The sequence below is a fragment of the Prionailurus viverrinus genome, chromosome B2 (assembly GCF_022837055.1).
Source record: "Prionailurus viverrinus isolate Anna chromosome B2, UM_Priviv_1.0, whole genome shotgun sequence".
NCBI lineage: Eukaryota > Metazoa > Chordata > Mammalia > Carnivora > Felidae > Prionailurus > Prionailurus viverrinus.
In genome coordinates, this window is record NC_062565.1 from 11,367,971 (window position 1) to 11,393,785 (window position 25,815).

The 25,815-nt window shown below is 40.8% G+C and overlaps 1 protein-coding gene across 5 annotated transcripts in view; it reads left to right on the forward strand.

The window, feature by feature from the left end:
* The first annotated feature begins 2,335 nt into the window (after positions 1-2,335).
* Positions 2,336-25,815, forward strand: part of NUP153 (nucleoporin 153) — an 88,334-nt gene continuing 64,854 nt past the window's right edge. For 2 of the 5 annotated variants that reach the window (XM_047860263.1, XM_047860267.1), the window contains exon 1: positions 11,950-12,082. In XM_047860263.1, the coding sequence (XP_047716219.1) occupies positions 11,972-12,082 (111 nt within the window). In that variant the 5' untranslated portion in view covers positions 11,950-11,971. Of the gene's footprint in view, positions 2,409-7,331; positions 7,377-9,831; positions 9,889-11,949; positions 12,083-25,815 lie in introns of those variants that run through there. The other 3 variants (XM_047860264.1, XM_047860265.1, XM_047860266.1) reach the window with 3 other exon arrangements.

Sequence of the window (25,815 nt, forward strand, 5' to 3'; positions counted from 1 at the left end):
TTCTTGCATCCCTGAGCTGTGGACACAAGATTCATGTCGGCTGCACTAGGCTCTAACCAAGTGAATTATGGTGGCATCCCATGATTCACCACGTGACAGCTTGGAGTAGGTGTGTGTTCTGGAGGGCGAGCGTACGATGTGCTTACAGGTGAGTTTCTCATGATTCCAGTCCATAGCCAGGATAAATTAATTCCAAGCGGAAGATCATGTATAGAGTCGTAAGTCACACTCTCTGATTCTAATTCAAGACATCTTGAAATAGAACAAAGAAGTAGGGTGGCCAGATTTAGAAATTAAGTTGTCCCATGCAATATTTGCAGTTTTGGGGACATGCTTATATTTTAAAATTATTCATTCTTTATCTGAGATTCAAATTTAACTGGGTGTCTTATATGTTGTCTGGCAACCCTGCAAAGAAGGGAACTCACTTCTAGGCGTCTGGGGTCCAATGAGACATCTGCCAAAGTACCCTGATCTGACTCCCAGTCTATCGCAGAAATCCTGCCAAGGCCCTGCTGAGAAGCAGCTGGGCCCCCCTGTGTGAGAAGAGGCAGGATGTCAGTGGGTTCAGCAGCTTCTCTAAACATCTCCTGCTCCACTCCTTCCGTTTGCCCTGCCTGTGGGTAGTTCTAGATAAGTCTGGGTCTAATGAAGAAGGTACGGGTCTGGAAATCCGTTAGACCTGTGTTCAGAGCTCATCCCTGGTGTACGATTTTGAGTGGAGTACTTAACCCTTCTCTTTTGGCCTCCTCCCTAGAAGACTTGTATGGATGAAGGATAACGCACAGAAAGCACCCAGGGAGGTGTGTGGCATGCAGTGGGCACTGCATAGTGCTCTCATTTAATGCACTTAGTTACTAAATATGAGTGCAGAAGACTTTAAATCATATTCCTTGGTCTCTTCCTTGCTTCTGAAAGATGCCACTCCACGTCTGCGTGAATTAACAAAATGGCTGCAGTTATTTGGGGACACTACTTGTCCTGTTGCAAACTTTGGCTGATGTATCTCTGTCTAGGGTACACATTTTACAGTACCTTCTTATTTTAAAAAGGATTTTATTTTTAAGTAAGCCCTATACCCAGTGTGGGGCTTGAACTTCCAACCCCGAGATCAAGAGTCACATGCTCTACCAACTAAGCCAGCCAGGTGCCCCTACTATACCTTCTTTTCAAGTATTTTTTTTTAATTTTTGAAAGCTTATTTATTTATTAGTTTGAGAGAGAGAGAGAGAGAGAGAGAGAGCAAGGGTGGGGAGAGGCAGAGAGAGAGAGAGAGAGAGAGAGAGAGAGAGAGAGAGAATCCCAAGCAGGCTCCATGCTGTCAGCACAGAGCCTGACGTGAGACTTGAACTCACGAATTGCAAGATCATGACCTGAGCTGAAGTTGGACGCCTAACCAACTGAGCCACCCAGGTGCCCCTACTATACCTTCTTTTAAGCTCTCTAGAATTTATTTACATCTAAAGGAAGGAATGGCACCCTCAAATTGTACTCACATTCCCTGTTTGAATGTCCTGATCACAATTCCATTGAGCCCGGGATTGTGGGAACAATGCTGGTTTATGTGATGTTTTCACCTGCCTGACAAGTTGTTTGAAATGGAGAACACCCACTTAAAGCTATTTATGTCATACATATTTCCCAAAGGAAAATTTCTGCATAAGTATATATTCAAAATGCTTAAAAATAAAGTAATAGTACAGCCATTTCTACTTGTCCCTAAAGGGTAGGACATATGTCATCATCATGTTTCTATCTGCAGAATATATGGCCCAGGATAAAATAAATATTTGTTGAATAGTATCCCAAAGTTTTAAGTACAGATCTTTCTTCGTCCCTTTAGTTCACACTTCCTATTTGGGTAGAATCCCTCAGGGGAAGCACCGTTTTCATCTGATTGTGGAAAAGTGATTTTCTTCTGTTTATCTCTGACACTACAACTAGTAGATGGTCTGCGATAAATTGTATTGAAAAGGAAAAGAGGGAGATTGAAGGTGTTTTAACCCAAAAGGGTTATTTTAACAAACTTAAAGTATTTTTGAAACACACAGGAAAAAAAAAATTCCATAACATAAAAGTTGTTGAGGGAACTACAAATGGCAAAACCTTCTATGAATATGCATTCATCCAAGTAATAAACACATATCCAATTTGTGCCTGGTCCTCTGGATGTAAAATGTCAGGGAACCGTGAGGTGGCAATAAGGAGGGTCTTTTCTTTCGAATGTATTATTCATCAGTCCTTCATTATTTAGGGCGTTAGTAAGTGATACTCTGTGCTGCTGTTGCACCATTCCTGGGAGGTATCGGTCATCTTTCCCCCATTTATTTTATAGCTTTTGAAGGTGGGTCAACAAGGAGCCAGTCTGGACTCAGAGGACTGACCAATGGAGAGAGAATGCACCAAAGGTGAGTTCAGATCAGCTGTGGACCTGGCAGAAGTTTCCAAAATGGCTACTTGTGACTGTTGGTGGGAATTTAACATGTGCCCTTCCCTTTCTCATCTCAGCCCTCCCTTTCCTCTCCTACAGCGTTCTGTAAACGTGTCCCCTTTTTCTGTACCGCTCACACGGATAGGAAGTTTTCGGTGACCACTGCTGAAAAATCTAAGCAAATGATCTGACCTGTCTTGTTTAGATCTGACATATGAACCAGCCACTGGATCCCTCTTTTCCTTAGCTTGCAATTAAGACAGAGAGCTTCTAAGAACTGTTGCCTTTCTTTTTGCCATCTCAGTTTTTAATGTTTTTCAAAGGATCCGGTTCTAAAGTTAGTGATGGCACAGACGAAGGGGAACAGGCAGCTCCCTTTTGCTTGTAAACCCAAACTGAACCTTAAGGAAGACGGATGCTGGTACCTGAGGAAGCCTGGCTGCAAAGGGAGGGCCCAGAGGATGTGGAAGGAGTTAAGGGAGAGGCATATTCCCGGTGAAAACAAGAAAAATGGCTTTTCCTTCCCAATTGTCAAGTCCTAGTGCTTTTATTATAGATTTTTCTCCTTACCACTCAGCGGGAGAGCACTCCCTGATTGCAGTCGCTGAAATTCTGCACGGGACCCTCTAGCATGAGACAGACGAGGGATTACACTCCGATATTAGCAAGCATAAGGCTAAAATCATTGATCTCAGCACTTCAGCTGCAAGGGATGGGCCTAAAAGCAGGTGTTTCTTGTAGGAAGTGCTTATGAGTCATTGCTGACTCACAGCGGGGGCAAGATTTTATGACCAAGCAAGTGAAAAAGAGTTGGTTTAACTGTTACTAATTTAAAGCATCTAAGTTACGGCTTGGATTTAATTGTGGCTGGTAGAAGCTGTTTGTTGCTTGGTTCGCGCCTCTGGGGAGCCCGATGGTCTGCTTTGATGTTTTAATTCTATACATGGTGTATATGCTAGAGCCTAAACCCTCATGTGAGAGGTGGTTTTCCCTCACTGGGGGTGGTGTGTTTGAGTAGGCTTTGCTCAGTGTCTGCAGGGTTGCCTTAGTTTGTTTGGCAATACTGCCTATTTAATATTGAATGTAGAGTAGTGTAACTTCAGTCCTATTTGCTTTGGAGAATATTTGAAAAGTTCTTTTTGGTTTCGAAGAACCGTATTTTTGGTAGCCCACGATAGTCTATTGTCTATATGATGGATCCAAACAAGGTGAGATATACGGAGGGCATCGGCCACGGGTTCTAAGTGCCGGGTTAAAGTCATCTTGTTAACTAATCATTACGTCTGTTAAATCAACCTGGGATAATGGAGAATAAGGATGCATTAAATCCAGAATTTCATTTCAGGTAAGTAGTCTACCTTCCTTTGGAAAAAGAGCCTGATGAAAAGAAAAAGGAAAAGGAAAAAAATGCCTAATTTCATTTCTGCTCTCTTTGGAGTAAAATCAAATGCACATAAGAGGAAAACATCCACATGTTCTACAAGCTGCTGGTTCGTCAACTAGTTGTTGGTTGTTGTAGATTTTAGTGAAAAATGGGAATTCCTAAGCCTGCTGTTTACAGAAACTTTGGATAACTGATTACTTCCATGCCTTGATCCATAAATATTCATATGAGCAAATGTATTTATATTTGGCCTTGAGGAAGGAAGGTGTAGGTGAGCCTTTGAAAAATGACTTAAAAAATAAAATAAAAATGATTTTTTTCTTGTAGTTCACAACTTTTAGGCCTTCCTTATTGTAGGAGTAAAGACCTCTGTGTGTTGTGGAAAGAATACTTTTGATGACCAACTTCAGAGAATCTTTAGACTGAAGGATCCATTTTTTTTTTCCATTTGTAAATTTTGGAGAAAATACTGCATCTGAATACTATGTTGACTTCATAGCACCTGTTTAAGAGATCGAGCTATTAGAAGTAGGTAATCAACTTAATTGTTTCTGTGATTTGTCAAGTAGAGAGCTGTTATTTCTGTTGTTATAGTTTAGGAAAGGTGAAATCTATAGATTTTACTCCAAGTTGTCTGACCTCTTTGCATGCACTTTGGATTTGGATGCTAACCTGGTACTGAGAGCAAAAGACAATATGTGCTCTTAGAGTCCATTCCTGCTTGCTTTTCTATCTCAACAATGATTTTGTGAGTGTTTTGGAAAGCAAAAAGTGATAGCAATTCTAAGGAAGTAATCTGATATTTCTTTTCTCTGCTCACAGGCCCTGGTATTATGAGATGGTTTATTCTACATCCATGTTTTTTGTCTGTCATGAGTTCACTCTGAAAAGAAAATTTGTACAGATAAGGATATTCGGGAATTAGCAAAGTGTTGTTTCTTTATTTTTTAAAGTTTCTTTATTTATTTTGAGAGAGAGACAGAGTGTGAATGGGGAGGGGCAGAGAGAGAGAACCCTAAACAGGGTCTATGTCCTCAGTGCGGAGCCCGACGTGAGGCTCGAACCCGTGAACCGAGATCGTGACCTAACCAGAAACCAAGAGTCAGATGCTTAACTGACAGAGGCACCCAGGAGTCCCAAAGTGTCCTTTAAATATCTATGCGCAAGTATATTTCATAACTAATGTTTAGTTTCAGACTCTTAACATACCAGATGTGCTTTATACGTTCTGGTGGCATGGTTAATTTTTTTAAGCGGTGCTTTTCAAATGTCACGGGCATACGAGTCACCTGGTTATCTTGTTAAAATGCAGATTCTGATTGAGTAGGCCTGGGATGGCAGAGACCCTTTACAAGCTCCAGGGACTGGTGGTGCTGCTTGTCCTTGAGTAGCAAGAGGCCAAAAGACACATTTTAACTGGTAGGTTGTGCCCTTCCTATGATGGTGATGTGAACATTTGGGTTGTCAACATGTTAATTCATAGAATGCTCTTGAAAAGAAACATCTTAATGAGTTAGGGTCTGATAAACTCAAGCATTCTCTGCCAATGCTTTTTAAAAATGAAAAGCCTTGGTACTTAGTGCAAGCACATTGAGTTTTGCAAATATTAGAGTTTTACATAGCTTGCAACCTTAGTGATGAGTTCAGTTTTTTTGATGTAACTGATTAATTATATTTTAAAAAATGAAACAAATCCCATTGATTTCTTATAGAGGATGAATTTACTAGCATGTGTTTAGAATTTAGAGTGTAGAATCTTGGGGGGTGAATTATTAGGGCTAAGTTCTAGTGGTTAATACACCATAATGCAGTAAGCTGTAAGACAACTCAGTAAAGTAGTGAAGTCTGATACACCATGTGAACAGAGGTGGTTTTACTGTTTTGTACAGTGACATATATTAGAAATCACCATAGTAGGCTCTCAATAAATATTTTTTTAATATTTAGATTATGTTTATAAATTGTTTATAACTATCCACTTCTTGTTTTAGAGTTGATCTCCATTGTTCATGTTCATTCTAGTTTGTATTTGAAAATTAGACAGAAATGTGTAATCCTAGTTGAGTCATTAACTGTCTTAACTGTTAGGATGGAATGGGTCTTCCTGAATTTGGCTTTTATTGCATCCAATAAAACTGAATTTATATTTATAATTGGTAAGTTTAAAATATGCCTTAAACTATAATGGAATGTATGTAAACACATCTATGTCAAAGGCTAGTATACATTGACATATATAGGAAGAGGAAAAATCTTACATGACACGTTAGAATTAAGTGATATAGGTAGTTAATCAAAACGTGATTATATTAGTTAATTCATTTAGTTTTAAGTATTACTTTATTCCCCAAAGACCGAGGACACAGTAAGTTAATGAGAGCATGATGTTGTACATCTTTAAATATCTTCTCAATGCTATGGCCCCTCTTCCTTAAAATACCTAAAAATACCTAAATACCTAAAAAACCCCAATAACTTCCTAGAATCTCAACCCCATTTTGGATTTCTCTAGTTGAGACTGAAGTGTAAAATGAATCAAAAACAAACTAGTTTCACCTTATTTTTCTATGTAATTCTTGGTAATTATCACATGAAAATGTGTGTAGAAGATCATAGAGATCTATCTAAAACTGCTCTCAATAAAATAATAATTTCAATAGACATCACAGCAGTACTTCATTTTATGTTAAGATAAAATAAATGCGTAATTTCTAACTTATTTTTTAAAAGTTTATTTAGTTTTGAGACAGAGACAGACAGAGCATGTGGGGGGGAGGGGCAGAGAGAGAGGGAGACACAGAATCCTTAGCGGATTCCAGGCTCTGAGCTGTCAGCACAGAGCCCAACGTGGGGCTCAAACCCAAGAACCGTGAGATCATGATCTGAGCCAGGGTCAGAGCTTAACCGACTGAGCCGCCCAGGTGCCCCTGTACTTTCTAAATTCTTATACTTGTCATCTCTGAATACTCCTTTGGACAGAATTGACTACCTTTTGAAGAATATATAAAGGCTGTTTTTCAATCTAGGTTGGGCTTAGACTATTGCATTTCATGTGAAATTAGTGGAAGCGTCAGCAGCCTCTTCATGTGGTAATTCATAATTGGCAGTTACTATATTGTATGGGGGGGATAAAGAAGTTTCTTGGGGGCCGGGGGTGCTAGCAGTAACAGGCTTTTCATAAATTGAGATCTCTCCCAATATAACCAACCATTCTGGCTGAAAAAACTGGGTCCAGGTTTAAGAAAAGTGAACTTGGGCTAATCTTTGTTGAAAACTTGGTTATTGGGAAGAAATTCTTGTCCTTCTGTTGTCTTCTGTGAGGTTCTGCCACTTGATCTTAGATACGAATTGCCATTAGTTTTTTTCTCCTTATCCTTCACACTATTCTTTTGTTTCCATGATATACGTTGAATTCTATTGGTCTTGCTAACGTGGCTCCTCTCTGGAGCCTGATTTATGATATCCCTTTCACTCAGGTGGCCCTGCTGATGTACTCTTCATTGCCATCCTACTGCATAACCACACGTCCCCATGCCACAATGGAGGTCCTTGCATTTTCAGGTGATCCTAAGCCACATATAGGAGTCTAGTCTTTCCAATGCTATCATAGCATAAAGTTGGCAAATATCCATTCTCACTATGCAGTAAGGCAGAACCAGTGTCTAAACATTTAAGTCAGTGTGGAGGCCATCAGAGAGGTTTCTAAAGTATGCCATTTTCCATTAAGGTAGAAAATCATTTTTTCAAAGAAAACATATTTTAAGTGGTAAGATAAGTTTCTAAATTGGCTACAAAAATGACAGAGTGAGGGTAAGAGCATGGGCTTTGGAGTTAGGAGGAGGAGAAATCATTCAAATACTGACTCTGTTATGCTGAAATAATTTTTAAAATTATTTTTTATCCCCTCAATGCCCAGTTTCCTTATTTGTAACATGAGGATAATAGTTCCTCTAAGGATTGTTAGGATTACATGAGAATCTCTCCATAACATCATCATAGGGATTTGTTCATGATACTCTTGAATGCTTTATCAGGAATAAATAAATGAATTTGAGAAGTAATTAATTTGTTATGCACTATAGAAAACAAATACATGCAAGCTAGGCAAGATTATAGAAAGCAGTTTAGCTGTATTAATCAGTGTATTATTTATTACAATAAAATAGGAACAGTTGACATTGGTATGATTAGCTGTATTACGTACAGAGTGAGTGCTATGTGTTAACACTGGTCCATGTGTTCAGGATCTGGAAATGAGAAAAAAAAAATCCTTCATGGAGTTTAAAACCCGGGTGGGGAGGAGTGAGTTTCTCTTAAAATGCCCTCAATGAAACAACTCAAAACTTAAGATCATTTCTCAGAGCCACTGCAATTTTGTCGAGGTCTAAAGACTGACGGGAATAGAAGTTAATAAGAAGGAAAAGGATGAATACAGAAGATAGCTAGTTCATAACACACAATTTATTAAGTGATACTTTCCAATTCTGTGAACTACAGAAACTTATTGGGTTTATAGGGATTCAATTCATCATCTATAGAGATTGATTAATTGTAAGTGCTAAATAACAATTATTTCCTTCCTCAAAAGCCTATTAACTCCTAATATGGCTGGAATGATTTCAGGAATCCCTATTACCAGTCCATGTCATTTGATACTTTTTTCCAATTTATTTTTTGATACTTTTTTCCAATTTATATATAGTCTCTGTTAGAGAAACGTTCAAGAATTATTCGTATGTTTAAATGCAGGCAGATTCTTTAAATTTTATAATCAGAATAACTTTATTATAATCCATTCTCTTACTAGTAATTCCTAACTGAAGAGTAAGTCCTGTACCAAAAATGCTTGAGGAACTCTAGGTTTGGGGATTGTCGCTCCAAACTGAATTTCAGCACAATGTTATTTTCAAATCCCAAACCTATGCACAAGAAGTTACTTCAACCTACAGTGAGGCCGATACTATTTCAGGGTAAAATTAGGCTGTAGGAAGTTTTGAATGCAAATTTCTCTTGCCTTTTATTTTTTCTTTGCTGTCAAGTCTGGTAACGTTTCCAATAACTCAGTAACATGAATGTGGGAATAATGTATTATTTTTCCCTTAAACACTGTTTTACTTCAAAGAAATAACTGTAAAATGGGGTAAGTAGTGGAGATAAGGCTAAAGGGGGATGTGAATTTTTCCGTACTTCCTTAAATCTTCCCAATTTTCAATTCTGAAGTTTCATCTTAGGTTGGCCCAGCTCTTTTGCATATCCTTTTCAAAGCTTGAATATGAAGTCTGTCCCATGCAGACATCAAATAACGGGCCTCTAAGAAAGGGATGATTTTTGAGCCCCAGCCCGTTCACTCTCCTGTGCTGGAATTCTGAGTCTGGTAGAGTGAAAAGGGAAAATGAGACATAACTACAGTTCAGTCTTCTATATACACAGCCCAGTGAAATATTCAGGTACAGACCTTCCCTGGCTGAGCTTATTAGGAACTACTTGACTCTGCTTGTCAAATACCTAGTTAATAACTGTGAAAGAGAGACCATTGTATTTAAGAAGGATGAGGTGCTTCAGGGGAAGGAGCACGTCTACCTGACGAGTCTAGTGGGGAGTTAGTGGTAGAGCCTGGCACGGAGGTAGGACAACCAGGAAACAGAAGAGGAAGTAGATTCATTTTGTTTGTCATATTTGGCAACTTTTTATAGTCTTGGTGATTATGGTCAGAGGTGCCACTGAAAGCCATTTGCTCTATAAACCTATGCCTGATACAGCCTGTTTCCTTAGGTGCTGAAAGGTACTACAAAATCCAAGGTACTGTAAGTTTGGTTTCACAATCTGACTTACATGATTTATAAGAGTGATTTGAATTGTGCAGTTTGGTGGTGGAGATGGTATGAACATCTTAGAGTTAATTTGTATTTAATATCTGGATATTACATGCTTTCTAAGTAGTTATTATGAGCTATATATATTAATCCTTTCATTAGAACCACCAACCTGTTGAGGTAAATATTCATTCTATTTGCAGATGAGGAAACTGAAGCTTAGAAAGAGGATCAGTAACTTCCCCAAGGCTACACAGCTAGTAAGTGATAGATTTGAAATTAAGTCTGTTTGACTCTGAAACTTACAACCTTTAAGATCAATTGTCTCAAATGGAGCACTAAACCTGTTTTTTTTTACAGCAGACTTTTTCCCTTATTTGTTTACTTGTCTCAACTCAGAAAGTTGGGTTATAGTTGTGGCTTTGGGTTCCCTGGGGCTGAGTGTCCTTGAGCAGGCCACCTGAATTCTCTGAACCCCTGTCTGGTGGGTTGAATGTGGGGGCTGGACCACATGACTAAGAAGCCTTTTCTTTTCTTTCAATTTTTAAAATGTTTGTTTGTTTGTTTGTTTATTTATTTATTTATTTTTAATGTTTTATTTATTTTTGAGACAGAGAGAGAGAGACCGAGCATGAGCAAGGGAGGGGCAGAGAGAGAGAGGGAGACACAGAATCGGAAGCAGGCTCCAGGCTCTGAGCTGTCAGCACAGAGCCCCACGCGGGGCTCGAACTCACGAACTATGAGATCATGACCTGAGCCAAAGTCGGATGCTCAACCGGCTGAGACACCCAGGCGCCCCTAAAATGTTTATTTTGAGAGAGAGAGCACAAGCCGCGGAGGGGCAGAGGAGACACAGAATCTGAAGCAGGCTCCAGGCTCTGAGCTGTCAGTACAGAGCCTGATGTGGGGATGGGGGCTGGAACTCAAGAACTGGGAGATCATGACCTCAGCCAAAGTGTGAGGCCCAACAGACTAAGCCACCCAGGCACGCCCCAGCAAGCCCTTCTGACCATCAATTCCTACAATCTCTATTCTTTGTGGGATCAGTTTTTGATCCTAGCTCACTTACTCACTTTCCTAAATATAATGCCTTCTATTTGGAGCAATATATGTATACTTTTATTACCGGTAACCTACCACTTACGTCTAATGTGAGCTGCCTGCCTGTGGGTAATAATTGTAACCATTTATTGCAGTTCTTGCCTACCAGGACAGGTACTATCTGCATGAACGATCACTATGGTTCCCATTTTACGGAAGACGAAGCCAAGGCTCAGAAAGTTTTGACTTCTGCAAGGTCAAGCTAGAGAGCGGTGGGGCCAGAATTCTAGTCCTTGTGTTTGACAGCAAAGCCCTTACATGTTAATGGGCCATTAATGAAACCGCATGCATTTTTAAATTCTGCTTTAGGCTTAAAGATCACCAACATTGCTTTTTCAACCATTAAAAAAAATTTTTTTTTATATTAGCTCCTGTCTTCGATTTTACTATCTGTTGACTTTCTGCCCGCTTTACCAACCAAAAGGGAAGTTGAATGAAAAGAGGTTATTGTTTTTATGCTAAATGCCTCTGTCCAAGTCTAAGTTTACAGCTAAAAGCAATAAAAAGGACGGAGCCCGCGGCTTTGTGCCTCTGCGGCGATCCGAGGATCTCCTTCCGCGTCCTCCTTTCGTTCTTCCGCTGAACTACGCTTCCCAGCGTGCCGCGCGGCCGAGAGCGCGGGCTCGGCCGGCCCTCCCTTCCTCTTCGCCTATCACTCGGTCGCAGTGTAATGATGCAAACGCGTCGGGCGCTGACGAGTGACGGCGTTCTGGCTCGCGACCGCGGCGGCGGCCTTAGCAGCGGCAATAGGCGCAATAGCAGCGGCGACTGCAGGGACGACGACGACGGCGGCGGGGCGGGCGCTGTGCGCAAAGGGGAGGGGTAGGCGGGCGGCGCCGGCGGCTTCAACTGCGGCAGCTACGGCTAGGGCGACGAAAGAATCCCCATCAGCCGGCGGTCGAGTTAGGCCTAAACAGCGCCTGGAGCTGATCGCGTTGTCCTCTGCGGGGGATCTCCATAGAGACCGTGACATACACAGAGGCGGGGGTCCGCAGGAGGCTGCCGGACCGGAGCCAGCTCCTCGGCCTCAGTCGCCGCCACCGCCTTCCCTGCTGCCAGCGCGCATTTTCTCTCCGCTCCTGCTCGAAACCTCGCGGCTCCTGGTGTGCCAGTGCCCTACTGTGTGGGCAGCGAAGGCGGACTTTTGGGCTGGGGCCGGGCGGGGGGGGGCTCTAAGGCCTCCACCTCTGCCTCTCCCGCCCCCTTACCCGCCCCGACGCGGGAAGCGGCGGAGGCTCCGCCATGGCCTCGGGAGCCGGAGGAATAGGAGGGGGCGGTGGCGGCAAGATCCGGACGCGGCGTTGCCACCAGGGGCCAATTAAGCCTTACCAGCAGGGGCGACAACAGCACCAGGTATGGAACCCCGACGCGGTGGTATCTCAGCGGGTTCGGAACTCAGCGGGAGGGAACAGGCGGCGTGGGGCCCTGGTGCCCCACGTGGAGCGGACGCTAGGGCCCGAGGAAAGGCCCGAGCCGGGCGGCGGGATCTCAGGCCGCCGGAGTGGCGACGGGAAGTGGGCTGAGACAGGCCCATCTTTGCGGCACACACGTGTGGTTCGGGCCGCCTCTCCCCGATCTTCTGGGCCAGGGGCTTCCCCAGACAGGCGCAGGGCGGGAACAGAAATTCTAGGCCCACGTTGCGCGCATTTCTTTCGGTTTTGGCGGGGATTGGGGGGTTTGAGGGTATTACTCACGTCCTCTCCAGGGAGAAAGGAAGAGATGTGGCTGGAGGCCCATACGCTTGCTGTTTTCTAGTCTCCCGCGTTTCAGTTTGTGTGGGGAGGGGGCTGTCCCAGGCAGTCCGCTTCCGAGGCACCCGGGGGTGGGGACGGGGCGCTGTTACACAGAAAGTGGAATAACTTTGTTTCATGCTGTTAATTAATTCCGCGTCTCCCCTGCCGGTGTCCTTCGATCTGAGAGCATCCACTTAGATTTTTCCCCCCCTCTCCCATAACCGGATAATAGTTACCTAGGTCCTGGGGCATTTTGAAAGTCCCTCTTCACCCTTACGTCTTTTCTCCGCTGCGAGACTCTTCCCTCTCCTCTTCTATCCACTCCCTTCCCCCCCCCCCCCCCCCTCATTTTATTTTGGAGGCTAGAACTGGCTGTTACGCACAGTTGACCGGGACTCCAGTTCTGATCTCATGCACGAAATATTTTAATATTACGGGGCGTATTCTAGAAGTTTAAGGTACTTTTGACACCCAGGAATGTTGGTGGTCTTCTCATTAACCACCTTGTGCACTCATGGGTGTTTGAAGTATGAAAAGGAGTTTATCCTAATTGTAAACGATACATTTGATTTTGAGAAAATATTATTTTAAAAAACTTATTTGTTTATCATGGGAATTGAATAGGAAAATGTTAAAAAATTATTTTAATAAAAGTCATGTATAAAATTTGACAGTGAGGCTAAGGTGCAGGTGTGTGTCTTAAGGCTGTTAAACAAAAGTATGGGGAAAGGGTCTGGTAACTTGTTGCATCCTATTAAAGGTAGAATTCCTAGATTGCTTTATTTTGGATGATGGTGGTATTGAATATTGTAGTTTGTAATTTTAAGTAGCTAATGGCTAGAAGTCGTGACATTACTTTTACCTCCCAGTAGGTTTCCCCCAGATGTATACAGAAAGGGCCGGTTTTTAAATTTCTTTGTGAGGAACAGGGGTGGGGTATTGCAGGCAAATTTAAGATTAGAATTCAGGTCACACGCCTGGCCATTTAACCTAATCCTTTTGTAGAATGGAAGTTAGACACACATGCTTTCTGTTTCTCTTGAAGAATAAATGTCTTTGAGTTCTCAGGTCTTCTTACAAGAAAGTTACTATATAAAAAATGAGATGTTTTAAGTACATGTATTGGATGATCTGGACAGAGTTTAAAAAGGAGTTAATATATTCCAGGTGGCAAATGTTACAGTCACAGCTTATTTTTAAATGTACTTAAGATAAACTAATTTGGGGGACATGATGCCTTAACAACATAATACTTATGATCCAGATTGCCTTAGATCGGATGTGATTTTAGGCTGTGTAGTTTTAAGACCTTGATAATTTATCTTTTCCCCTTATCTAAAATACTTCCAGCTTCTTGCCCTAGCCATTTGAAAACATTTTTTTAGTGTTTATTTATTTTTGAGAGAGAGAGAGAGAGAGAGAGAGAGAGCGAGCGAGCGAGCGCGCGCGCAAGCGCACACTGGAGTGTCAATGGGGGAGGGGCAGAGAGAGGAGGAGACACAGAAGCAGGCTTCAGGCCCTGAGCTGTCAGCACAGAGCCCTATGTGGGGCTTGAACTCGCAAACTGGGAGATCATGACCAGAGTTGAAGTCGGGCGCTTAACCGACTGAGCCACACAGGCACCCCTTGCCCTAGCCATTTAGTTGAAAAAGAAAATACATTTTAGCTTTTGAATTGGGATTAAAGATGTTTGGGGGTTTCTTGATCAACACGGCAGGTGTTACTTAATATTGGCGGAAAACACCAAAGAAAAGTATGCAGGAGTATACAAATGCTCAATTTTTAACAATCTAAAAATAAAAACTGTCCTTAGTCCTTACTGGAACTTTTGTGGACTTGTAGACTGCCTGCTAGCTGTCTGCTGTCTTACATTGTCTGTCACCTCTATGTTTTGCAGCAGCTGCTGAGTCATCATGAATAGCAAGGAGCTTCATGACATGGCATGTTTTATACTAATGTTATTTGATTAAATGTCCACGGGTTTCTGGGCAAAAATGAAGTTTTGGGTTGTGTAGTAGAGGGTTGGAATAAGAACGGGAGGTCTGGCACTGTCGTGGATGTTTGCCATCGCCTGGCAGGCCAATTAGCTTGTGCGGTCAGGCAGTACCTGCAACTTTTGCGTGTGTTCATCTGACTTGTAATTTCCTGTTTTGACTTCTCAGTTAGCTCTGCTAAGATACATCTAAAGATTACATTTTTTTCCTTTTAACTTCTGATCTTTAAAATGCCATCTTGCTTGAAGTTTGGAGACAGAAATCCGTTTTCTGACTCAACTAACTGAAGGGCAGTTACTTAAAGAATTATAGAAGCAAAAATGAAGAACAACCCTGAATAATATAAGTCGATCATTTTCACTTGCCTTCTGTCCTCCTTAACTCAGCCCAGATGCATTTAGGAAATGGTGTCATTTTTCTAGTTGGGAGTGAACAGATCACTGAAAGAAGATGTGGTTAGTTTTTGTCCCCGCTTCAGTCTCCTTTCCCACTTCTTGTGCAGATTGTCAGGCCCAGGAAGTCAGCTCTGGAGAGATCAAGCTTTTCTTAGTAGTAGCCACAAAAAACCTGAGCCCATGGGCAAACCAGAACCTTGCCTCTGGAAGAATCTACTGCCACCTCCTGGCGAGAGGGCGCTTATTTATTTTTGCCCTTTTTTGAGGGGGGTGTGCTTAAGAGGTTTTGTCTTCTGGTCTGGAGCTGTGGGAATCCACTCATTTTATCTACCTGGATATAGCTTGTCTTCCAACAAGTTAGTTTTTGCATTTAGCTATTTTAGAAAAAGGAGGGAATCCCTTTATTTAGTAGCTTAAATCAGGAGTCTGCAAACTTTTTTTTGTAAAGGGCCAAATAGTAAGTATTTTAGGCTTTATTACCGCAAGTTGTTTGTTTTGTTTATGCAGCCCTTTAAAAAATGTAAAAACCATTCTTAGCCTGGGGCTTGTATAAAAACAGGCTGAGAGGGGCGCCTGGGTGGCGCAGTCGGTTAAGCGTCCGACTTCAGCCAGGTCACGATCTCGCGGTCCGTGAGTTCGAGCCCCGCGTCAGGCTCTGGGCTGATGGCTCGGAGCCTGGAGCCTGTTTCTGATTCTGTGTCTCCCTCTCTCTCTGCCCCTCGCACGTTCATGCTCTGTCTCTCTCTGTCCCCAAAATAAATAAACGTTGAAAAAAAAAATTAAAAACAGGCTGAGAGCTGAATTTGGCCCACAGACCATGTTTTGCCTAACCCTGGTTTATATGATAGTTTAGGTTTTTTTGTTTGGTAGTTTCTATATGATACTGTCTCCCAAGTATGCCCCACTTCCAAGTATGTCCTACTTGGGATCTGATGGCTAAAGAGTATTCTCAGTTTTGAAATGGAAGGATATTTAGACATCAAATACTTATTGCAGAATGTACTAAGTAGTTTTGACTTTAATTTTATCTTTACTGCTTTGTCTTAGATGTTAAATACTATCAGTGGAAACAACTGGAAATAGTTGATAGGGAAAAAATAATGGAATCAGAGTATCTGGCTTTGAATTCTGTTCTGCCAGGATTTGGACAAGTTATTTAAATTCTCTGCTTAATTTATGTGTCTGTAAAGTGAAAATTGTTGTGAGGGTTAAATGAGATTAGTAAAGCTCTTAGAGCAGGGCGTGGCATATATAGTAAGGACTCGTTTGAAATTGTTGTGATTAAATACAGCCTTTTTAAAAAAAATATTTATTTTTGAGAGAGAGTGAATAAGCAGGGGAGGGGCAGAGAGGGAGACAGAGAATCCTAAGCTGACGGTGCAGAGCCCAACGCGGGCTTGATCCCAGGAACAGCGAGATCATGACCTGAGCCGAAATCAAGAGTGGGGTGCTCAATCCCCTGAGCCACCCAGCTGCCCCTAAATACAGCCTTTTGATATAAATGTTTGTCTTTGAATTTTGCTGCCTCTCAGTAGGGTTTTTTTCCTTTATGTACCCAACCTTAAGCTTTAATAGGCTTTTATTGGATTTAGGGACTTTTTACTAGGTGATGAGGCCAAACTTAAACTTATTGAGTACTTATTTTCAAACATGTTGCCTTCAAGAAATGCCAGTCATTTAAGTGTATAGGAGAGTAAATCCAAATATTAACTTACTTAGTGCATAGTAGGTTTTTTGTTGGTGATGAGAGGCCCTTGTATGTGATATTTTATCAATTCACTTACCAGTGTTTGAAGTAAAATGAAGACTTCGGTCTGATGTTAATAATTAAAACCATTTTCTTTAGGCACAGAGTATTATTAGGAAGATGTAATGACCTCGTGTTTTCAAAAATGGTTTTATTTGTAGGCAGTTAGCTTATGGCCCTGGTTGCAATATATTTTTAAGATTCTTCTGTGTTGGGTGGCCTGATTTAAAGTCTTGCTACAAGATACAATTTACTCTGTTTGCTATCAGAAACAGGATGGTAGAATGCCTTTCCTGTGTATAGATGTTTCAGTTTGCTTGATTTTGCTTATCTTTTTCATAGTGTGATTTAAGAAGTAAACTCTTAAATCCCGTTTTCAAATAGATTATTTAAGAAAAGTGACAATATCTTGTATAAAACTTTTAGTGGGTTAAACTGCTTTGGTCTTTATTGGGTTTCCTATGGCTAGTTTGAAAGGTCTTTTAGGGATTCCTTTTCTTGTTCTTGTTTGATTACTGTTAATTATCTATGAATACCACCTCTATAATGTGGAACACTAAAATAAGAGACCAAGTCAGGTCATGTTTCTCCTTACTGCATTGGGGCAGACTTTTGAAGGAGGACTTTTGAAATTTGTGGCCAGTTGTAGTTAAAAATTTTTTTTAGCCAGAATAATTTTTATGCTCGTGGTTTTTTGGCTTCATTTCTTGAAGTTGAGAAGAGAAATGGAAAAAGTGTGGATTTTAAGTGGCTGTAAGGATTTGGACTGTGGATGGGGAAACCTTGGCTGCTGAATGACTATCTGTAGGTTGTAAAATAGGACAGATAATAGCTTAGATTTGAAGGTTAAATTCAGATTATTGAAACCAGATTCAGTATAACCATATTAGATTTTGAATACTTCATTACTTTTTTCCCTTGTGGAAATAACTGAGTGTTAAAGTTAGGTGTTAAAATTTAGTAATGTTAGAATAGATATATTACAAAACTTGAAATAACTGAAGGATTATAATGGCATCTAGATTTTTACTATTTAGTGTTTCAGATGTTTTTATAATTCGATATTCGTTATTTTATTTAAAAAAATTTTTTAACATTTATTTTTGAGAGAGTGAGAGAGTGCGCACGAGCTAGTGGGGGAGGGGCAGAGAGAGAGAGAGAGAGAGAGAGAGAGAGAGAGAGAGAGAGACACAGAATCCAAGGCAGGCTGCATCCAGGCTCTGAGCTGTCAGCACAGAGCCCAATGCCAGGCTCGAACTCACGAACAGTGAGATCATGACTTGAGCCGAAGTCAGATGCTTAACGGACGTAGCCACTCAGGTGCCCCATATAATTAGATATTCTTTAAGTCTTATGTGAAGTCTTGGGTTCTGTAGCCTTTGTTCTTCATTCGGGCTTGGAGGGAGCAAGGGGGAAAACAGGGAAACTACAACATAAGACTTTCAAAAAAGTTTGGAAAGGAGAACTTGGTGACACAGGAGTTCAGTGGGTAAAGAGAATGTGCACAGAACCCTGAAAGAAAACTAAGTAGAAGCCAGTGACAGGTATTAACAAAATAAAGGCCGCCAAAAGAGCAGATAGAAATGAAAACAGCAGTGTATTTGGGGCAATAGGGGCTCCAAAACCCTGAAACTGAAGATGGATTATATTTGGTATTTATAGTTAGGGACCCAGTGAAGTTACCTGAGAACAGGGATTTTATAATCTGAATACTACTACTATTTAATAGAGGATAACATGGAGAAAAGAGAATTTAACAGAACCAAAGTCAAGAAAACTAAAACCTAATAGGAATAGAGAGCTTTATATAAGGAGAGGTAAGGCTGTATAGTAATGGTAAATTGGCCACGTAGGAGGGATGTCTCTGGTTATTCTAAGGTTACAAATTGGTGAAAAGATACATAGGAAAAGAATGTTTTTTTCATTACAAACGAGTTCTGAATTAGGATGGTAAAAGAGCCTTGCCCCACCTCCACCGTCTTTCATTAATCCTTGAACTCAGGTTAAAAATAATTCGAAAAGCTAATATAGTCACAGTATCTTACACATTGAATGTGCTTGATATGCATTTAGTGTTGAATTTACTTCTAGCCTCCAAATTATTTGTTGTAAATATCAGTGGCATTTTTGCCATGTTTTGCCAATTTTTGTCACATGAAAATCCCTGAGTTCTTAGAAAAAGATTCAGTCAGTTTAACTAGTCCAAATTTAAAGATTCACTCTTTTAATCCTTGATACAAGTTCATTACTTATGATTCTCTAGTGCAGACTTCACTTCAGGGTTATAAGGAGTATTTTTAAGATTTTGATGCCCCATTTGTTCTGTTGATTTTTCTAAGCCCTTCATTAATTTTGCTTTCTTTGGCTACCTTTCTGCTTTTCTTCATTTCATTGGCTTTGTGTTATTTATCATTCCAGAGGATGGTTCAGTTTTCCCGTACTCTTGGCTAGCTTCACAAGTTGTCTTTTTGGAGGAAGGGCTACTAGTGTAGCAACAAAAATAATATTTTCTTTTTTTGTTTTTTTTTTAAATTTTATTTTTTTAATTTACATACAAATTAGTTAGCATATAGTGCAACAATGATTTCAGTAGTAGATTCCTTACCCATTTAGCCCATCCCCCCTCCCACAACCCCTCCAGTAACCCTCAGTTTGCTTTCCATATTTAGGAGTCTCTTCAGTTTTGTCCCCCTCCCTTTTTTATATTATTTTTGTTTCCCTTCCCTTGTGTTCATCTGTTTTGTCTCTTAAAGTCCTCATGTGAATGAAGTCATATGATATTTGTCTTTCTCTGACTGATTTCACTTAGCATAATACCCTCCATTTCCATCCACATAGTTGCAAATGGCAAGATTTCATTCTTTTTGATTGCCGAGTAATACTCCATTGTATATTTATACCACATCTTCTTTATCCATTCATCCATCGATGGACATTTGGGCTCTTTCCATACTTTGCCTATTGTCAATAGTGCTGCTATAAACATGGGGGTGCATATGCCCCTTCAAAACAGCACACCTGTATCCCTTGGATAAATGCCTAGTAGTGCAATTGCTGGGTCGTAGGGTAGTTCTATTTTTAATTTTTTGAGGAACCTCCACACTGTTTTCCAGAGTGTCTGCACCAGCTTGCATTGCCACCAACAATGCAAAAGAGATCCTCTTTCTCCGCATCCTTGCCAACATCTGTTGTTGCCTGAGTTGTTAATGTTTGCCATTCTGGCAGGTGCAAGGTGGTATCTCATTATGGTTTTGATTTGTATTTCCTTGATGATGAGTGACACTGAGCATTTTTTCATGTGTCGGTTGGCCATCTGGATGTCTTCTTTGGAGAAGTGTCTCTTCTTGTCTTTTGCCCATTTCTTCACTAGATTATTTGTTTTTTGGGTGTTGAGTTTGAGAAGTTCTTTATACATTTTGGATACTAACCCTTTATCTGATATGTCTTTTCCAAATATCTTCTCCCATTCTGTCGGTTGCCTTTTAGTTTTGCTGATTGTTTCCTTCACTGTGCAGAGCTTTTTATTTTGATGAGGTCCCAGTAGTTCATTTTTGCTTTTGTTTCCCTTGCCTCTGGAGACGTGTTGAGTAAGAAGTTGCTGCGGCCAAGATCAAAGAGGTTTTTGCCTGCTTTCTCCTCGAGGATTTTGATGGCTTCCTGTCTTACATTTAGGTCTTTCATCCATTTTGAGTTTATTTTTGTGTATGGTGTAAGAAAGTGGTCCAGGTTCATTCTTCTGCATGTCGTTGTCCAGTTTTCCCAGCACCACTTGCTGAAGAGACTGTCTTTATTCCATCGGATATTCTTTTAAAAATTTTTTTTGGGGGCGCCTGGGTGGCGCAGTCGGTTAAGCGTCCGACTTCAGCCAGGTCACGATCTCATGGTCCGGGAGTTCGAGCCCCACGTCGGGCTCTGGGCTGATGGCTCAGAGCCTGGAGCCTGTTTCCGATTCTGTGTCTCCCTCTCTCTCTGCCCCTCCCCCGTTCATGCTCTGTCTCTCTCTGTCCCAAAAGTGAATAGACGTTGAAAAAAAAAAATAAAAAAAAAAAAATAAATAAAAAATTTTTTTAACGTTTATTTATTTTTGAGACAGACAGAGACAAAGCATGAACGGGGGAGGGTCAGAGAGAGGGAGACACAGAATCGGAAACAGGCTCCAGGCTCTGAGCTGTCAGCACAGAACCTGATGCGGGGCTCGAACTCACGGACCGAGAGATCATGACCTGGGCCGAAGTCGGCCGCTTAACCAGCTGAGCCACCCAGGTGCCCCTCCATCGGATATTCTTTCCTGCTTTGTCAAAGATTAGTTGGCCATACGTTTGTGGGTCCATTTCTGGGTTCTCTATTCTGTTCCATTGATCTGAGTGTCTGTTCTTCTGCCAAAAAATAAGGTGAAACTATTACACCAAGAAAACGTATCACTTATTTTTGGATTCTAGAATTACTGAAGTCCTTTTTAGCAACTTGTCATAAGATACCTATTTTTTCATGTTTATATATTTTTGAGAGGGGGCGGAGGGGAGGGGTAGAGGAAGAGGGAGACAGAGGATCTGGAGTGGGCTTGGTGCTGACAGCAGAGAGACCGATGTGGGGCTTGATCTCACAAACCACAAGATTATGACCTGAGCCAAGGTTGGATGCTTAACCTACTGAGCCACCCAGGCACCCCTTTTCACGGAATATCTTATGTGGGCATAAGAGGTTGGTTGAGCAGCGCAGTCGTGGATAAATTAAAACTGTGCATCAACTGATCTGTGTACCGTACAGATCTGTTGTCTGTCCTCACAGAGTTGATGCTCTAGTGGAGTGGATGGACAGACTAATTATCATTCTGTTAGACAAATTGCCATCATAAAGGAAGTACAGGGTACTGTTGGTGCATATAAGGGGTGACTGGCCCAGACGTGAGGGATCAGAGGTTTTCTGTAGGTTTCTGTAGGTTTTCCGATACCCAGGTATAATGGTGGCAGTTTTGCCTACCACTGAAGCCTCTGAAAGTCTAGAAGTTAGTCCGGTAAAGGAGGACTTGCATATTCACTCCTTAGTAGACCTTTACCCAGTGTACCTCTATTTCCCTGTCGGGTTTTTTTCCTTTTGGTATCATAAAGCGGTCTTTCTTCAGGTCCATATAGGAAGCTGACGTGCCACATTTCCATAAAGACCTGAAACATCTTCTCTCAAGAACTCCTGAAAATGTACACCTTCTTTAGTAAAAGCATCAGAGGTGCTTTTTCTTCCATAAGAAAACTATTTCTCTCCTTTTCTCGTTCCCTCAGCCTTTCTCAGTTTTCCACTTAGAGACTGAAGAATCTAGTAGTTCAAAAAAAAAAAAACTTTTTTTGAAGTGTATTTATTTATTTATTTTGAGAGAGAGCATGCGCCTGAGCAGGGGAGGGGCGCAGAGAGAGAGAGAGAGAGAGAGAGAGAGAGAGAGAGAGAGAGTGTCTCAGGCAGGCTCCACACCGACAGCATGGAGCCTGATGCAGCATGATGTGGCGCTCGAACTCAAACCGTAAGATCATGACCTGAGCTGAAACCAAGAGTTGGATGCTTAACTGACTGAACCACCCAGGTGCCTCTGGTACTTCAGAACCAGGCAGGTTCTGTATCTCTCCAAGTCTGTTTGATAGACAAAGTCCCTTAGCTCTTTATAGTCTCTCCAGTTCTGAGCATAATCAGATTTATATTTTTCCTAGCAGTTTTTAAAAATTGTAATATCTGATAGCTGGTTATTAACTGTAAAGAAGTGGAAATAAAACAGATGCAAAGGTAGGCTTTTATGTTTACTGCTTGTTTGATTTTTCAGAGCTGATATTATAAGGTAGATATTTACAAAATTGGTATAAAGGTATGATAATATTCCATAATGAGATAATCATGGAAATAGGGTGGTCTTTTAGGTAAAACTTTATGTTGTAGTTCAACTTACCGGCCAGCTATGTTTTCCGTAGCCTTAATTGGGAACACAGTCTTTGAGTTTTAGGTGATTTTAGTACCCTGGTTCTCAAACTTTAATTTGCATAAGAATCACCTCAGGAGCTTGTTAAAAGACATTTGCATTTCTAACTTGCTCAAAGGTGACACCAGTGCTGCTGGTTTGAAGACTGTAATTTGAGATCCACTGTTTTAGTCCTTGTATAGTGACTAGATATATAAGCTACAGAACAAAGGATTGCACGTACATTCCCATCCATACACATGCACACACATATGATTAAAGAGGAATTTTTAAAGTTTTTAATAGTTATTTAAGGCTTATTAGATTTCGTATTTATTAATAAGTTTACCAGAAACTTAGAAGGCATGTGCCAAGGACAGTACTGTATTTAAGACTTTGCCCTTTTTGTTTACTCTGTCGTAGTTTACCAGAAGTTTGCATGGCTAGGTCTTTGCTTATGTAAAATACCTATCCCCTTCTGCTTTGCTGCTTTATTTTTGTTCATAGCACAGAATCACCATGTTGTTTTCCTATTGTATTTACTAAGTTCTCGGAGAGCAGGAACTTGTTTCTGTTGCTCCCCACTGTTCCTTGCCTGACATGTAGTGTGCCATCAGTAAGTATTGATTGAATGAGTTGAATGAACAAAATAACACCTGCATTGACCTATATAAGTTGGATAACATTCTCAAATATTTTACAGAGATAAAGATTGGACTGAACTTTTGAGTATTATGAGTGTTGTATGTGTGTTCCTTTGTTGATAAGGCTACATGGACTTTTTCATTTTCATGTTCATTAGAAAAAAAAAATTAACAAGTAGCACTGCTTTATCAGTTAGGGGCCCTGCAAGAAACCGTTCGTTCACTCCAGATGTTCAACTGAAATATCTTTAAGGAAGAGTCTGCTTTGAGATACGTGGGCGGTTAAAGGAGTAAATACTGGCAACTAGCAGTAGCGGGAGGCTGCTACTCTGCCGAGGGCTGGAGGGATTAAGGAAGAAATGGTGTACCTGGAGTGCAGGAGGTGGGGCCCACCTGGCTGGAGCTGCAGTTTTAGAGATGGGGCCCTTGATCAGAGAGGGCGCGCAGGAAAGAATTGTCTTCTCTGCATTCCATGAATATCTAGTATCCCCTAGTCTCTCATGGGCCATTCCTACCAGAAGCCAGTTTGGTGGGACAGCCCATCGAGAATGAGTGAGGGAAGAACAAGTGAAGACCAGTATAACATCAAATCTGTGATTTGATAGATTGTATTGTGTAGGAAGAGCTGAATTTATTTTGGAGAAATGAATGGATAGAAAAAAAACCCCATTAATAATAGAAGAGGTAAAAACCATGGCTACAGTTGAGGGAATGACTGGGGAAATAGTTCTAGAAATAAGCTGCCTTATGTTCACAGTCCACTGTAAGATTTGTTTTTCTGATTAATTTTAAAATATCTTATGATATCTTAGTTATTGTACGACTAGTGCTCCACATACATATGTTTTCCAGATAACTGTTAGGAGTTAAGTATACATAATTTTTATTCCCCTCTTACAGAGGGACCTTTTCTCTAAAATGTATTGTAATTTCTTGAAATGCATCTAATTTCCGAGTCTCTTTAACTAGAATGGTGGCTCTCAAACTTGAGCGTCCGTTAGACTCATTTGGGAGGGTTTGTTAAACAGGTGAGCCCTGTTTAGTAGGGCAGGGCGTGAGTTGACGCTGAGATTACCGGCAAAGGGACCACACTTTGGGAACCACTGTGCTAGAGTATACTGAGCTTAATTGTTGTTGTTGCCTTAGGGGTCATTTACCCTACACAGGTATGTTGAAGTTAGGGATGCTGGTTTTTTATAATGATTCCAGGTCAGTTTTATCACCTGCGTTTCTTGTTTCTGCCAAGCTGTCCCTCATTGTGCCATCAGTAAGCCCTCTCTCACTGTAATGTTCTTACACTAACGCTGCTGTGGGCTGTGACCAGACACATTGGTTAAATGTTGGTTTAGAAAAAGAGAAGGATCTAAGCAAACTTTAAGAGCTTTGGTGAATGAGCTTTATTTTATCCATTTTGACTGTTCAGTTTTGTTTGATTATTCTCCACAATACCTAATGCTGCCGCATAAGTGACCTTCGGTGAATGATGGTGTAATGTTGCTGTTCTGTACTTTCTTTTTAAAAAAATTTTTATTTATCTTGAGACAGAGTGGGGAGGACAGAGAGAGTGAGTGTGTGGGGGGGGGGGTGGGGGGGGCAGAGAGAGAGAGAATGAGAATCCCAAGCAGGCTTGGGGCACGGTCAGCATAGAGCCCAACTCAGGGCTCGAACTCACCAACCGTGGGATCACACCCCGAGTCGGAGTTGTATGCTTAATGAGCGGAACCACCCAGGTGCCCCTGTATTTGCCTCCCTAAGTGAGTAGGGATCACAGAGGATCTCTGGTATTTTTAGTAGCCTAACACCTTAAAAATTCACAAAAAAATTATTCTACATTAAATTCTTGCTATCACTGCTTCAGGTAACTTACTGCTTCTATCAAGTATGTGTCTTTTTTCAAGTCTTATTTGAACAGTGTTACATTTATATTTTGTAAGTCTATTCAAATCTTTTGAAATATGTAGGGAGGTGGTAAATATTTAAGTATAGGTAATAAGTAAAATAATAAATATTATGTATATTTTTATAAATGCTAAATCCTGGATGTAGATAGATAATCCTTCTGAATAACTAATACTGAGTTACGGTACTGAGAAGGGGAACAGTGAATCTGTGTTTCCAGTAGTGAGTATTTTATAGGACTGTTGGCTTCATGTGTTACTAGAGAGCTTACATTGTTGTAGAGTGGTTCAAAATTTCTGTTTGGAGAATACATGGAAAAATAATTACATATTTCCCAGTGGTTAGCTATACTTTTCATACAGTAGAGAAAATATTGTTCAAAAAGACTGTATCAGTCTTTTCTGTTGACAGGATTTTTCAAGGCTTCTTTGTCTTGGGTTAGCTTTCAGAGTAGATTTATCTATTCTGCCGTGATTTTTAACTATTGTTTTTTGTACCTGCCAATTCATGTTTTTCCTCCTGTGATTCTTTCCTTGAAGCCCCACAAATGGTACTTTATGAAGGAAATTGTTGCCTAAAATTGGTTATCTCACCCCAGTTTGTTTCTGCTGGCTTTTTCTTCCTCATTAGTAATAAAATTATCAGTATATGTTTCTGTTATATTTTGTAAATTGTGAAGTACTTTCACTTTATTTCATTTGATTTTCATTATAATTCTCTCTCAGGTAAGAGTAGG